Source organism: Ailuropoda melanoleuca, chromosome 2, assembly GCF_002007445.2.
Source record: "Ailuropoda melanoleuca isolate Jingjing chromosome 2, ASM200744v2, whole genome shotgun sequence".
Classification (NCBI taxonomy): Eukaryota; Metazoa; Chordata; class Mammalia; order Carnivora; family Ursidae; genus Ailuropoda; species Ailuropoda melanoleuca.
In genome coordinates, this window is record NC_048219.1 from 180,865,843 (window position 1) to 180,881,296 (window position 15,454).

The window sequence follows — 15,454 nt, forward strand, 5'->3', positions numbered from 1 at the left end:
AAAGGAATTCAGAGGAAGTAGCATGATACAGTGAAAAAAAGGCCTACTTTGCTAACTTGACCTTCATCAAGTCAACTAATCTCCCCGAGCCTCAGTTTTCCCGTTAAAAATGGGGGTGCCTGATAGCTTTTTAGTACATCGTAAGAGGGCACTGCAATCTTCAAACTGCTAGTTGTGTGCTAGTGGTCCATCTTTTGGACCAAGCTCAGCAGAAGTCTGGGAAATGGCTTCTGTGAAGGGTGAGCGCCTTGGCCTGAGAGGCACCATTTTGACCATTATCTTGGTCATCTTTAAGCTCAGAGATAGCTCTGTGCTCTTGCACTGCTGTCTTGGAAGAAGGGTGGGTCCAAAGCTCAGAAATGCCCCCTCACCACCACCCCCTTGCTCACCCAGCTGCTTGGCCCCAGGCACAGTCTGAGCCATGAAGGTTCCCTGATGGCTGAGTGGTGGGGGACATGTGGTATCGGGGAGATGGGCAAAGAGCACAGAGGCGCCCCAGATGTGTGCATGACCACATCAGGAAGAGCCAGAATGCAGGCAGATGGGTGGGGAAGCTGCTGGAAGGCCCATGATCAGCCTAAGGCCAACGGCTCATTTCCCCTTCCTTCCGATGACTGACCAGGAGTTTGGGTGACTGAAGCAGCAAGTTAATCCCCTTACCTTGCTGAGGGGCTCTGGTCCCTGAGGCCTGAAGGATAAGACAAAGAGCTCCCTTATTGGTCTGGGGCTCCTTCCCTCTCCTCTTCACCAAGACAGACTTCTCTCACCAAGCATCGGGACTGAGCCTGGCCTGGTCTGGGTTGGAGCCGTGAGGGTCCCACCTGTTCTCACCCTGGTGCCTCCTTTCACCCTCCCTTCCTTGCAACCTCCTCCAGAGTTGCCACAGCTGGAACCATTCTCTGAGCCGCCTTTCATCCCTGGTGCTCCCCCACCCCCAGTGGCCCCTATAATTGTGGTCTCAGCTGGCGGCTGCGGGGGCTGGGGCTGGGCTGAGGGCCAGGGCCCAGGGCAGGGCCAGGGTGGGGTCTGGGGACTGCCGATAGGGGCCTGGCCATGGCAAGGGTCACTGAGACGGGGGCTCCAGTTGCAGATATGCTTTCTGGGCTTCATCTCCATGTATTCCAAGGTCCTGTGCACATATGCCCTTTCTTCCCTGCACTGAGAAGTGCCCCAGGCTTGGGCACTTTTAGAACCTCATGACATCAGGCCAGAACTACGTCGCACTGCAAACAAGACTTGAGAATCATTATTTGCCCCCTGGGGTTTTCAAAGAAAGGGCCTTCTCCTTCTCTCTTACATCTCTGTATTTCATGAGCCATAGAGGTGGCGGGGTCGGTGGGGGGGGGACAAAGAGACCTTCCCTCTGCGGAGGCAGGTTAAAGGGAAAAAAAAATTGGCTTCTCAAGCAGCTCAGCAGAATTTCCCAAATGTGGTCTTCACGAAAATCACTTGAGATACCAGCTAGAAATGCAGACCCCCAGGCCTTGCCCCTGGACAGGCTGATTCAGGTGCATGGGATCCAGAATCGGTATTCCCCACAATGGCCTACCCCAGGGGATACATATGATGCATCAAGCATGGGAAGACTAGTGTGAGCTCTACCCAGGGGGTAAGGCAGTCATGACCGCATTCCCTGTCCCACCTTGGGCCTCTTCCTAATCTTTTCTGGGCCTCAGTTTCCCCAACAGCCAATGGGCACATGTCTCCCCAGCCTGGGTTGTCCCTGTGGTGCCCTCTCCCAGCCTAGGCTCACCGCCTCCTTCCTGTGCTGAGTTTGGTCCTGCCCTATCCTTCCCCCATACTCTTCCCAAACTCTAGTCCCAAGCTGTCCTTGTCCCTGCAGCATGGCGAAGGAGAGTGGGGAGGGCAGGGGGCAGCCGGGGTCAAACAAGGCTCTGGCTGACGCAGACTGCTTCCTGCCCCCGGCTGTTTTCCTGCTGTCCAGACTACTCCCCCCCCATTGCCCCACCCCCACCCCCAGCAGCCTCAAGCCCTTAATTCCTGACAGCTGCGGTGGCTGCCGGCAGAGATGGGGGAAAGGAGGGGGGGAGGATGCCGTCAGCCTGCTGTTACTCAGGCTGCCCCCACCACCTGACAGTCTGGGGACAGGGAAGGCCCCACCCCTCTCCAATTCCCCAGGGATGGACAATTCCAGGAATGGGCCCCTTTTGTCTCAGAGCCCAGAGTTTGTACTTAAACCAGGAGAGGACAATGAGGTTGGGAGGGAGGTGTGTGTATAGAGCAGAAGACTTGTGCCCATTTTACAGAGGAGGATGCTAAGGCCCCAGTGGGAGCAGGATTCACTCTCAGGTCCCAGGTTAGAACCAGAAACAGAAGCTGGAGCCTCTGTCCCCAACCCTCCGGTTTCTCAGGCCGTTGCCTGGGTCTAGTATACTCGCCCCATAGTGAGATGAGCTAAGTGTTCAGCTGGGGTGGGAGGACCAGAGGAAAATCCCAGAGCAGAGTGGGCCTGAGCCAGGAGCCTGGTTTTGGATGGCTCCCAGAGAACCAAGCACAGGTAGCAGCACCAGGGCAAGATCCGGAGCATCAGCAGCAAGGCCCAGGCAAGCGACACTCAGTGTTGGGGCCACTGCTGCTATGCTCAGGGTCAAGAGCACTGGGCTCAGTTCCAGCTCTTGGACTAATTTGCCGTGTGACCTTGAGTAAGTCATAGTCCTCTCTGAGCCTCATTATTTCCTTGTGAAATAAAAGGGGACAAAATAAGATGACCCCCAAAGCACACTTTTGGAATTAAAGGGCTCACAAATCCCTCTCCGAGGGTGTGTCACCCCTGGGAGCTCTGCTTCCAAATAAGCATTTACTAGAGTCCCAGCAATTTTACCTTCATGGGCTCACTGACTAGATGAGGTGGGCCTCAATAGCCTCATTTCACAAAGGGGCAGAGGATGGCTCAGTGAGCACAAGGCACCTGTTTAAGGTCACACAGGGAAGAAGAGCAAAACCCAGAGGCTGCCAAACCCCTTTACAGGACCCCCCACACCTGCCGCACCAGCCAAGCTTGGGAAGTCCCTCCTGAGGAGGAGAGGCAAGCAGGGGGGCCAGCCCCTCCCCTCCAGCCCCTGCAGGTGTGTGTATTGGGGAGGACTGCTCCCCGGCAGCTGTGTCTCGGCCAGACACACACACTTCGAAGTAACATACAGCTTCTTACACAAACCAGCGCGCCCTGGCACTGGCACCTCCACGTGCACGAGCGCGCAGACCCCCAACACCTCTCCTTCCCCTGTCCTCGGCACCGCCGCTCCCACCCGGAGTCCTGAGCGGCCGCAGTGGCCTCAGGACCCATACACGCCTCCACCCCCCCGTCGTGACGTCACCTGGGGTAGGGCCCTGAGACACTCCGGCGGGGTGGGGGGGGGGAAGGGGAGGCGGCAGAGCTCCCCGAGCCGGGACAGTCACTCACTCTCTGGGCGGTGGGGCCGGGCACAGACAGCGCCATCCCCCCACACCGCCGCCGGCCGGCAGACGACGGCTGCGGGGGACCTCGGCCGGGCGCCCCGCCCCGCCCCGGCCGCCCGCGCTCGCCCACGCCACTGGACGGGCCTGTGTCTCTCTCCTGCCCCGGCCGGGCCGGAGCCCGCTGCTGCCGCGAGCCCGCTCCCACTCCGGCTTTCTAGGTGACCCGTGCGCTCCCCGACGCCCCGTGTGCCCTCCAGCGGTTGGGCCCCCGCAGTGAGGGCGCCGGAGCCCTGCTTTGGGTTCTGCNCCGCAGTGAGGGCGCCGGAGCCCTGCTTTGGGTTCTGCTCGCGGGGGGTTGGACAGGCGCTGAGGTTCTCACCCCCGCCGCTTCAGGTGAGGCAAGGCAAGGCAAGCTCTTCATCCCTCTTCCCGGCCACGGTGTCCCCTCTTCCCCTCTGGGCCTCCTGTCCCCTCTAGATAGAGTGAACCCACGCGTCACGCGTCCTGATTACTTCGCCCGCGTGAGGCCCGTGTGGCCCGGTGGAGGACGTGGGGTCTTTGAAGCTCAGGGGTGAGTTCGGAGCGGTGGAAGCGCGCGGGGTTGGCCCGGCGCCAGGCGCTCCCGGGTTCACCTGCAGTTTTAATAAGCGGGAGGTGAGCTGGGGGGACGGGTTGGGGGGGAGGTTAGGGGTGGAGGGGGGAGACTTGCCGGGGCTAGCCAGGGCGGGGTGGTGCCCAGCGCAGGGAAGGGGCGGGACAGCGGCTCCGGGGCTCTGTCAGGGGGGCTGGGCTCCTTCCTTTGGCCTTGGAACACTGTCCTACCTATGTGGCTTCTGCTCCCGCATTGCGACACCCCATTTTCTACGTCTCCCTCCTCGTAGGGGACTCTGGGCTTCTAGAAGAAACTGCCACTTTCTCCCTCCACGGCCACCGTTACAACCCTTCCCCCACTCCATATCTGGGTTCACCCTTCACCCTCCTGTGGGATTATCCCCCTCCCCCCGCCCGCCCAGCCAGTCACCTCAAGGACTAGCTAAATCTGAATTCTAGAGGGCCACTCTTGGTGGCAGCCAGTCCCTGGACTGAGTCCTTCCCCCAGTCTCCCTTCTTTTCAAATTGTGAATTGTCTCATGTGGGGTCACTTGACCCATTTCCCCTAAGTGGAATACAGGGTGCTGACCCCTCTTCCAACTCAGACTGCCAGTGGGGCTCTCTTAAAGGTGCATTCTGCCATGTCCAAAATTCAGAGACTGCTGGGAGGAGGTGGTCCCTGGGGCCTTCCACCTTAATGCTGTTACTGCCATCTGATTGTTCTGGCATGTCCCCTGAAATGGGTTGGGTGAAGGGATGGGGTTCCAGTGTAGGAGGGATGGATGCTTGAACACCTGGAGCAGACAAACTTGGGAAGACAGGGCATATAATAGGGCTTTACTCAGCCCAGGAGAGGGCATGACAGGGTGCTGGAACCTGGGTGGGTAGGGGACAGGAAGAGAGGCCTCTCTGGGGCTAGAATCAAAAAAAGCTGTGGGAAGGTCCCCAACCCAGGGGCAGCTCCGACCTCAGGGCCAGGGCACTGATATCCCCAGCCTTTCGTTCTGTGGACCCAGACAATTGGTGTCTGCTGGGCAGCACATCTAGAAGGGAGTCCCTCCTGGTGAGGACTAGAGCACCCAACCGTCTCTCACTCTGGATGCAGGGGCAATGGAGTGGACGGGGATATGGGGCCAGGGAGAGGCCAGTGGAGGCAAGTGTAGGAGATTCAAGCAGCAGGTCCTAGGAGCGCCCACACAGGTTAGTACGGCCCTCTCCCAAGACCCTGACCCATCTGGAATGGATGGAAAGAAGGGGCACAAGGCCCTGCAGCCCAGCCAGGCTCTCAGCCTAGTGGAAGGCCACAGTTTAAGAGTCTAGCCTCTGTTCTCCAAGGCCCTGGCTATTTCTTCTCCCACCTCCCTTTTACGGTTATCCTTGGGGAGCCTCCAGGTTTGGGGTGAGTGGTGGCATGCAGATAGGAAGACGGAGGCTCAGGCCATCATATCCCAGGATCGCCTAAAGTTCCATTACCCTAATAGCCCCCAATAAATTAGCTAATACATATTAAGTACTTGCTGTTTGTCTGGCACTGTTCTAAAGCACTTTATTTGTACTTTAAGATCCTTAAACAATCCCCATGCAATGGGTCCTATTAGTATCCTCATTCTGCACATGAAGCAATGAGAGGTTGGGTGACTTGGCATTAGTCACACAGCTTCTAAGGGAGCTACAGTGCCAGGACTCAGATGCAGGCCAGCTGACTTTAGAGATGGCCCTCAACCCCCTGCCATACTGCCTGCCTAAGCTACCAGGCCACCATGATCTCCCACTGTGTGTCCAGAGGTGAGTGGTACAATGGAGGAGTAGTCCAAGAAATGAAACTGACATGTATACGTACACGCAGAGACACACACCTACCTTTGTTTGTGCAAATGTGTAACCACATTCAATGTCACCCCTAAGCGTTCCCACGTGCACACAACTCACTCTCTCACACGCTCTCTCTTTCTCTCTCTCTCTCAGCCCAGGCACGGGAGCATGCACAGATTATCTGCATGGAGGGGATGATTACCAGATCTCCCCCCTTCCCTCCCTCTTGGACTCAAGTAGGCGGGGCTCAAGCTTCTCTGACCCCTCCTGGTTCCCACTGGCTCCTGAATCCTCTCTCCTCCATGCTCCCCTGCCCTCCAAACCTCCTCCCCCAGCCCCATCCTGGCCGTTGGCTGCGGCCTGGAGCAGCAGCTGACTCCACTTAGATGCTGGCAGTCCCTGTCCCAGATCAAAGGCAGGACGGCTAATTGTGCATCTTAACAAGCCCCCCCTCCCTCCATGCTCCAGGCAGCCCAGCTGGCCATGGCCCCACCCCTCTCCCCCACCAGCTGGCCAGATGGCACAGTGCCTGCGTCTGCCCCAGACAGTTGGGGCCAGGACCGAAACTGGGGCCCTGAATGGGAGCTGGGGGCAGACCCAGGAGGCTGGGCTTCTCTGAATCCTGGATGCTTGGAGCACAGGGTGGTCACACAAGCCCTGCATGGCCACCCCTACACGTGGCCGTGACAGCTGCCAGAGGCCATGGCATGGTGTCCTTAGCTGCCTAGGGTAGGTAGGGGTGTTTTCTGTAAATTGTGAACTACATTTTTCCTGACTCCTCTGGGCCTGCCTCTGAATGTAACAGAGCCTGGAAGATGCTGAGTGGCCCAGCACATCCCCCTGAACCAGCGTCTTGCTCTTTCTTGGTGGCAAGCGTAGATAGGGCCATAGGAACTGGGGCCAGGGCTACATGGGTTTCTTACACAGGAGCATGTCTTCCCTAGAGCCAAATGTCCTTTAGCAGAAAGTTACCAGGCCTGGGAGCTGAGAGAGCTGGGGCTGGGGCTGCTACATAACCCCTGTGATCTTGGGCATCTCCCTCTTGCACTGTGTGTGTGTGTGTGTGTGTGTGTGTGTGTGTGTGTGCTGGAGGGGGGATAATTTCTGAGGCCTGAGCTGTTTCTGGAGGTCTGAATATTGCCATTTGTCCTAGCAGTGGGCTGATGAGCCCCCTAGCAATAGGGGAAGCGCTGAGAGTTCCACAGCTAAAAGGCAGGGAAAAAATGCTGGGTGTACTCCCTAGGGAGTTGGGTCTGCCCTCCTTTCCCTTGGGCCCCACTTCCCATGTCAGTGTCTATTTCTCTGCAGCTCCCAACAATTCCCAACATCCTCTTAAAAGGCTTCAGCCCAATCCCCATCCCCTCCTGTCTGCTCATAGCTGGGCTCCTTGCAGAAAATGTCCTGAGATGCCACAAGCTGGAGAGAGAAGATAGACAGGGACGGCCTGCTTCTCAGGCTTCTGGTGGCCCATGTGATTTATTCTAAAGTGGGTCATTAGCTGCTGGGCTCTGTCCGTAATTGGGGGAAACAAAAACTAATGGCCTGAAACTGCAGCTGTAGTGAGTGGCATGAGACAACATGAAGAACTTCTCAACAGTCGCTAATGTTTGTGCGGTACTTACTATGAGTAAGGTGCTCTTTGAAGTACTTGCAGTTTACTAACTAACTCAAATCTTGGGACAACAATGAAGCAGATAGTAACAATCTTGTTTTACAGATGAGAAAACTGAGGCATAGAGGTCAAGTCACTTGGCCAAGGTCATGTAGCTATTAACAGTAAGTGGAAGAGCTAAGATTTGAACCCAGACAATTGGGCTCCAGAGTTCATACTTTGAACTATACACATCTTGCCTTTTTTGTGGGGGGGGTGGCTAGGTAAGGATGGAGGAGAGGACCCTGTGATGCAGAGGGTGAGCTTGGGGGGGGCTGCAGGATTGGGCTAGGGTCTCTGTCAAATCCTGGTTGGCTCTCTGAGGTCTGTGGGAACTCCCAGAGCACGTCCTTCCAGGCTTTGATGCTAGGGTGGAAGGACCCAGAGTATTTTTCTCTGAATCTCTGGTCTCCTGCAAGCCTTCAGTCTCCTGCTAGGGTCTGGGCTTCCCCCAACAGGTGCCTATGGCACAGGTGAGTTCTCCTCCTCGTGTGGAGGCTGCGATTGCTCCTGGCTTCTTCTCCCACTGCCCACACTCTCGGTTTCAGAGGCGGGTCAGAGACATGTACCAGAAAATGCCGCTAGCTGGTCCCTTCTTGGATGCAGAATAAGCCAGAAGCCTCTTGTGGGTCCAGAAGCCGGAGCCTCCTCTGGAAATAGACATCCCCCTGCCAAGGAGGCCCAGACTTACCAGGGCCTTCCCAGAGGATGGCTCAGGCTGGAAACGTGGAAGAAAAAAGTAGTGTAGACAAGTCCTGGGCCCCTGAAGCTGGTTCATCAGGGTCTTTGTGCCCGCCGAGCATCTCAAGGAAGGCATCTGTCTTAGCATCACCCCTGTCTTAGCTCCCACTCAACTTTCAACACTACTGCAGGGCACTGAGCTGATTTCCAGAATTCCTCAAACAACCCCTTCTGCTGACCTAGACCCAACGCTGGCTGGACGGCTGGGCGGTGCCCTTTTCTGAGCAGATTTTCTGGGATGCCTGTAGACAGGGAAAGGGAAAACTCTGCTGGCTCTTTTCTCTGCCTCTTGAACCTGGCCATCAGGGAATGTTCTGTAGTGGGTGCCAAAGGGGGTGGCACCAGGCAGGCAGCCTTGGGGTTGGGAGCTTTAGGAGGACTCCATCTCCTCTTACTTACCCTTCTGCCCATTAGCATCTTCTGGGGCCTGGAAGTCCATCACAAGTGATTTATTTTTTAGATTAAATTTTGCCTTCTTTCTGCAGGCTTATTTTTAAATTGCAAATATTACACGAGAGGTAATAGATTAAGTCCCTGATCTTAAAAAAGAATGTTTACCAGATACTTTCTGTCCAACAGGAGGGAAGTAGACACAAATTCTGAGCTTGCTAAGGGTGATGTTAATGAAACAGGGAATGAAGTGCAAAACGAAAAGAGGGCTCTGGGGGAGACCTCCTCCACTCCACCCTGCACCCGGAACTTCTGGGGTGATTTCTGCCCTTCTTTGAGTCTGTGTCCTTGTACCAGACCTTCCCCCAACACTGGGCCTTGGTTTCTCCTTCGTATGGTAAGAAGGTTGGGCAGGGAGGGCAGAGGGATGAGATGTGGAAGCCCCCCAGAGCCTGTTCCCCGGATCTCCACCCTCAGGTTTTCGAGAGAGCGCCTTCGCCTACGCCATCGCAGCAGCCGGGGTCGTGCATGCCGTGTCCAATGCTTGCGCCCTGGGCAAACTGAGGGCGTGCGGCTGCGACGCCTCCCGGCGTGGGGACGAGGAGGCCTTCCGTCGGAAGCTGCATCGCCTGCAGCTCGACGCGCTGCAGCGCGGGAAGGGCTTGAGCCACGGGGTCCCAGAACACCCGGCCCTGCCCCCTGCCAGCCCGGGCCTGCAGGACTCCTGGGAGTGGGGCGGCTGTAGCCCCGACGTGGGCTTCGGGGAGCGCTTCTCTAAGGACTTTCTGGACTCGCGGGAGCCCCACAGAGACATCCACGCGCGCATGAGGCTCCACAACAACCGAGTTGGGAGGCAGGTGAGAGCCCCACCCGCCTGGGCCTGCTCCAAATCCCTCTGCCTCGGGCTCCTCCCCTCCCCCCCCCAGGCCTACCTCTCCTCTGGGGACCACTCCATTTCCCCTAGCTCAGCAACTTTCTCATTGCCCCTGCCTAATCCAGTTGTCAAACATGCATTGGATACCTACTGTGTGCCAGGCACTGGACTGGGCCCGGGGTGCAGGGATGAAACTGACCCTGTCCTGCACCAGCTCCCACTCCGCTGAACAGCCTGCTCCTCTCACTATTCTGCGGTGAGCAGTGGAGGAGGGGCCGCGGGGCTGCAGTCGGGGCCTCAGCGGCCTTGGCCCTGCTCTGCTACTCTGTCGCCTCCCCTATAAAGCAAGAAGGTTCAACTGGATCACCCCATCCCCGAGTCCCTGCGCCCCCGGCCAGCTCTAATGGTCCATGATTCTGTGCTATCCTGTGCTGGGACCCTCTACCTCCTCTCCCAGCCTTTTCTGTGCAGAATGAGGGTTCCTGCAAGGGCAGCTTCCTGGGGGCCACCACGGCCCTGTGCGGTGATTGCATGGTTGCCTTTCTCCTTTTTCTCCCTAACTTTGACTGTGCATATTACCTCAAAGGTCATTCATTAAAAAAGAGAAAGAAAAAAAAAAAAAGAAGAAGAAGATGAAGGAGAAGGAGGAGGCGAAGGAGAAGGAAAGGAATAATCGCCTGCATTTACTGAGTCCTTTCTATGTGTCAGGCCCTGACCGGAGAGCCTGTTTAATCCTTACAACTAGCTATGAGGGCGGTAGTATTAGCCTCAGGTTCAGATATGGAAACTGAGGTACGTGGAGATGGAGAAGCTTGCCCGAGGTGGTGTCACCGGTGAGGAAGCGGTAGAGGCCGGCTTCATAGCCCGGCCGCTGAGAGCTGAGCCTGTGCTCCTTCGCTCCGCAGCCTTGTCTGCAGCACCCCCCTTTCCTGGCTGTTCAGCCCTTGTCCCTTCTCTCAGCTCTGCCCGGCCTGCCTTCAGGCCTTGTTTCTGCCTTCCCCTCGCTCTGACTGGCACCTGCTCCTCCTCATTCCCCTTTCTCCTGGCCTCTCAGCCCAGGCGGGCCACCCTCTCCTTCCACAGAGGCTCGGAGCTGATTCAGCTCTTCCTGTCCTGACTGAGAGGTGAAGTAAACTGAGGCATAGCCACCCTCAGGTCACATTCAGCTCCCACCCAGCCCTGCCCTGTTCCTGCAGCTCTTTTCCCAAGCTTCCATACTATCCCAGCCCATACCAACAGTGCCTCCTCCTCCTTGTTAAACTGGTTAATTAATGGCTGCTGTCTGTGGGAAGCAAATGTTCTGGAGCTGTTGGCCAGGGGAGGCCTTGGGCTGGTTCCTCCGTGGTGCTGACACCACAGGCTGCACCTACAAGCCTAGGAGTCCTTTAAGACTCAGAGGGCAGGGTCTCTCTCTCCTGTGGCCCTAACCACCCAGGTTAGAGGGCCCCAGATCATTGCTCTCTGGGTCTGAGCTTGTTCTGGAATGGAGTTGGGGAAAGGAAGATGTGGCCAACTCCTTCTGGTGTCTCTAGTGAGGATAATGTCAAGGGGTCCTTTGGAAGGAGATTCTAGAGCAGGTTGAGAGCTGAGCAGGGTGTGGGTAGGCTGTGTTCCTGTAAGGACCTCACTCGGCGGAGGCTTGGGGACTTCTCGCTTTCATTGCGCAGGGCATCTGGTTCTCTGGGACTGTTCCCATTCCGTATTCATGTAGAGCCTTTGGCGCCTGTTGGTGCTCACTATTCCCTTAGAGGAACCGTGGCATTCAGCATTGGGCAGAATAAGCCCTGGCCAGTATAATGGGGGAAAGAGGAGCCTCCCCAGTTTCTGTCCCCTCCTTAGGCTCCCTGCAAAGGGCTGCAGGGCCCAGAGGAGGAAAGGGGCTTTCTCAGACTCCCCGCAGCAGCCCCCACTCATGCCTGGATCCAGGCCAGAGGCTTTGGGGATGGGATATAGTGGGGCCAGCACCCCCCTCCTCCTGGCCCCCACCTGAGGGGTGGAAGGAGAGGGAATTTCCCTGAGGATCTGGGATCCCCCCTCAGGAAGCAAGAGCCCTCCAGCCCCAAGGGCCCCCTGCAGCTGCTGGGAAAGGAGAGGAGGGAGGAAGGAGGGAATTCCCCCAGGACCTGGCCTGGTGGGAGGCGGATGGGAGAGCAGCAGAAGAGCAGGCGGAGTTCTTCTCCGGACTGCCTGGCTCAGGAGCCGTGAGCCCCCCGCCCCAGCTCCCCACCCCCAGCCCGCGCCCCGCTCCGGGCCTCAGCGTTTGCTTCTGTTCGATGGGAGTCGGTTTCAGAAGTCTCGGAGATTCTCGAAGGCCAGTGTCTGCGCTGGGAGGAGGGCCCGTGGGGCTGGCTGCGGGCGTCACCCCTCGCCGTGCCTCCCTCTGCAGGCGGTGATGGAGAACATGCGGCGGAAGTGCAAGTGCCACGGCACGTCAGGCAGCTGCCAGCTCAAGACGTGCTGGCAGGTGACGCCGGAGTTCCGCGCCGTGGGCGCTGCTGCGCAGCCGCTTCCACCGCGCCACGCTCATCCGGCCGCACAACCGCAACGGCGGCCAGCTGGAGCCCGGCCCCGCGGGGGCCCCCTTCGCCAGCCCCGGGTGTCCCCGGGCCGCGGCGCCGCGCCAGCCCCGCCGACCTGGTCTACTTCGAGAAGTCGCCCGACTTCTGCGAGCGCGAGCCGCGCCTGGACTCGGCGGGCACCGTGGGCCGCCTGTGCAACAAGAGCAGCTCGGGCCCCGACGGCTGCGGCAGCATGTGCTGCGGCCGCGGCCACAACATCCTGCGCCAGACGCGCAGCGAGCGCTGCCACTGCCGCTTCCACTGGTGCTGCTTCGTCGTCTGCGAAGAGTGCCGCATCACTGAGTGGGTCAGCGTCTGCAAGTGAGAGCCAGGCTCCCCTCCCGGAGCCCGGCCCTCGGCCGCTTGCCAGCTTGGCCGGGCGAGCGTCGCCTAGGCTCCTGGGAGAGGAGTTGGGACCATCGGATCGCATAGGAGCCTCCCGGCTCTGAGGGTCACATCTGCAATCAGGGGACAGCCCCGCCCTGCCTGGACACCACTCCTCACTTCTGTGGCCTCCAAGGACCGATTTGCCTCCCCGCTCCTTGCCCCAGGCTCAGACAAGCTCAGCTGGGCTGGGGATTGCCCCATACCTAAGGGCATGGGTGAGGGCGGGTGTCAGCCAGGCAGCCTCTGTGCCTGTCCCCTTTCCTGCCTTCACCTCTTCCCCCGGGGAGAGAGAATGAATGGAAGCGGATGGGCAGGGGGACTATGATCAGAAAAGAAGAAATGGACATGATTGTGCTGAAGTGATTCTACAGAGGCCTCAGATGTCCTCCCCACAGGGCCTCTGCCCCTCATCACTCATTTAACAAATATTTATTTTGCACTCTTTGTGGCCTGGCACTCTGCAGGGGACGAAGGGTGCTGGGGACACAGACGTGAATAAGAGAATCACAGCACCTGCCCTCTTGGAGTTTACATGCTGGTGGGGGGAGATGGACAATAAATAAGAAAATACACAGACCAGGTCATCTCAGACAATGTTCTGTGCCATGAAGAAAATACAGCTCCGTGCTGGGTGTAGAGTGATTTCTGGGGAGTGGGGCCCCTTTATTTTTGTTTGCATTTAAAACAATTTTTGAGTACAGTTGATACATAATGTTATATTAGTTGCAGGTGTACAACATAGTGACTGGACAAGTCTATACATTATGGTCTGCTCACCACAAGGGTAGCTATCATCTATCACCATAGGAGGCCATTACAATACTAGTAACTCTATTCCCTATGTTGTGCCTTGTATTCCTGTGACTAATTCATTCTATAACTGAAAGCCTGTGTCCCCCCACTCCCCTGCACCCATCTTGTCCATCCCCCACCCACCTCCACTCTGGCAACCATCAGCTCATTCTCTGTATTTATAGTTTCAATTCTGCTTTTTGTTTATTTATTCATTTATTTTGTTTTTTTTTAAGATTCCACATATGAGTGAACTCCTATGGTATTTGTCTTTCCCAAGTCTGACTTATTTCACTTTATGTACTACCCTCAAGGTCCATCCATGTGGTTGCAAATGGCAAGATCTCATCCTTTGTTATGGCGGCATAATATTCCATTGTGTACGTGTACATGTGTATGTATGTATATACACACACAGCCCACATCTTTTTTACCAATTCATTGATTGATAGACACGTGGGTAGGAGTGTGGCCCCTTTAGATAAAGCCATTGGTCTGGGAAGGCCTCTCTGAGTTGTGTTACTCATGCTGAGACCGGTACAATGGGGACAGCCATGCACAGACTGAGGGTTGGGGCTTTCCAGGCAGAGACCATGCAAATGCAATAGCTCAGTGGTGAGAAAGATGTCTTCAGGAGAAGTAGCAAAGAGGACAGTGTGATTGGAGTGAAGGAATCAAAGGCCAGGTTAGCAGGAGAGGAGCTCAGAGGGCAGGCAAGAGTCATATCACATGTGCCTCTGGGCCAATGTAGGAAGTTGGGGTTTTTAAGAGGAATGAGAAAATTCAGAAAGTCTTAAGCAGGTGAGTGTCATGGTCTAATTTCCACATGGATTGCTGTACAGGGAACTGAATGAAGAGGGGACGAATTGACAGGAGGGGGCCAGTTAGGAAACTACAGCCCTCTTCCAAACTAGACACAGGGCCTGACTGGATGGAGGCCGTGGGGATGTTGACAAGAAGCTGGATCAGGAGCTCTTGATGCCAGAGCTCTAGCTGTCCACCTTGTGCCTGAGCCTTCTGCCACAAGCCAGGACGAGTGGCGGTGCCCAGCAGCACCCTTCGGCAGAGACAGGCACTCTGAGAGGAGTAATCCTGGGCAAGACCAAGCTCAACCCAGCCAGCCCAGCGCCCCAGGGAGCAGGTGGGGCCAGGAGGTGCAGCCAGGAGGAGGGTGGCGGGGGAGGGCCAGGAGACTCACTGTCTGGATTCTGGTCTCTCTGAGTCCATGCAGGGGAGGTGGGGTATGTAGGTAAGGCCAGAGGTGGAGCGACATCCTTCCTATGCCTCTTGTGCCCCCAGATCCCCAGCTCAGGGTGCCCTTTGGCCAGTCAGCAAGCCTCCTTCTCCCTACCCCCATAGGAACACTGCTGAGCTGGGAGACTGGGTCCAGTGCTGCACTCTCTTTGGCTCTCAGGATGTTTTTCTGGAATAGACCCTCAAGGAGGGTGGTAGAGATGGAGGTAGGGTCAGGATCTCAGAGAAAGAACCCTTCACCTACTTCATCCAGACCTCCTGTTGCTCACAGTTGAGGATCCTGCTGCCTACCTTAGTTTACCCAGAATGGCATCCTTCTCGATGAACCAGATGTGGATGAAGTCTGGTTCCTTTTTCCAATTACCAGCCTACACAAACCCCCATATTTCCCTAGCTCTCTACATATGAGAAGGAAAGGGGGCTCTCATGATGATGTATCCCTGTAAGCCCACCAGTTGGAAGATGTGCCCCCACTAGCTTGCCTTCAGCTTCCTTCCCTCCAACTGCCTGCATCCCAGCAGTTCCTGGACATGCCTAAGACAGCAGGACCGTCCACATACTCAGCTCTGCTGCTTCTGTGGAGGGCAGGATTTCTCTCCCAAACCCCCAAAAGACAGCCCCATAGGCAGGCGGGTAAGAGTCCCCCGGGGAGGAGGGGTAAGCGGGAGCAGCCAGACACACCTGCCTCATTCCTTTCCTCTTGTTCACCCAGGAGAGGGCTGTGGGGGCTGGGTTCCCCGCCCCCCCTTGCTCCCTCCCATCCCAGGGAGTAGGAGAGAAGAGGTGTGTGTTTGGGGGGGGGAGAAATGAAGGCCTAGGGGGGCACTCCCACCCCAGCAGTGTCCACTACAGGCATTAACTTCAGTGTCACCCTGCTGTGCCTTCCAGGCAGAAGAAGGACAGAGCTGGGGGAGGAGAGGCTGAAGAGGAGAGATATAGGCTCAGGGTTGGGATAATGAGGTAGGAGTAGGAATACTGTGGAGCATG

The 15,454-nt window shown here is 56.9% G+C and overlaps 1 protein-coding gene across 1 annotated transcript; it reads left to right on the top strand.

Moving 5' to 3' along the window:
- The first annotated feature begins 4,121 nt into the window (after positions 1-4,121).
- On the top strand, positions 4,122-13,366 carry WNT10A (Wnt family member 10A). The gene is given in 5 exon segments (XM_034655193.1): positions 4,122-8,999; positions 9,052-9,459; positions 11,863-11,966; positions 11,968-12,055; positions 12,057-13,366. Coding segments are annotated over 5 exon segments (1,140 nt in total). The 5' UTR covers positions 4,122-8,762; the 3' UTR covers positions 12,360-13,366.
- Positions 13,367-15,454: the final 2,088 nt, after the last annotated feature.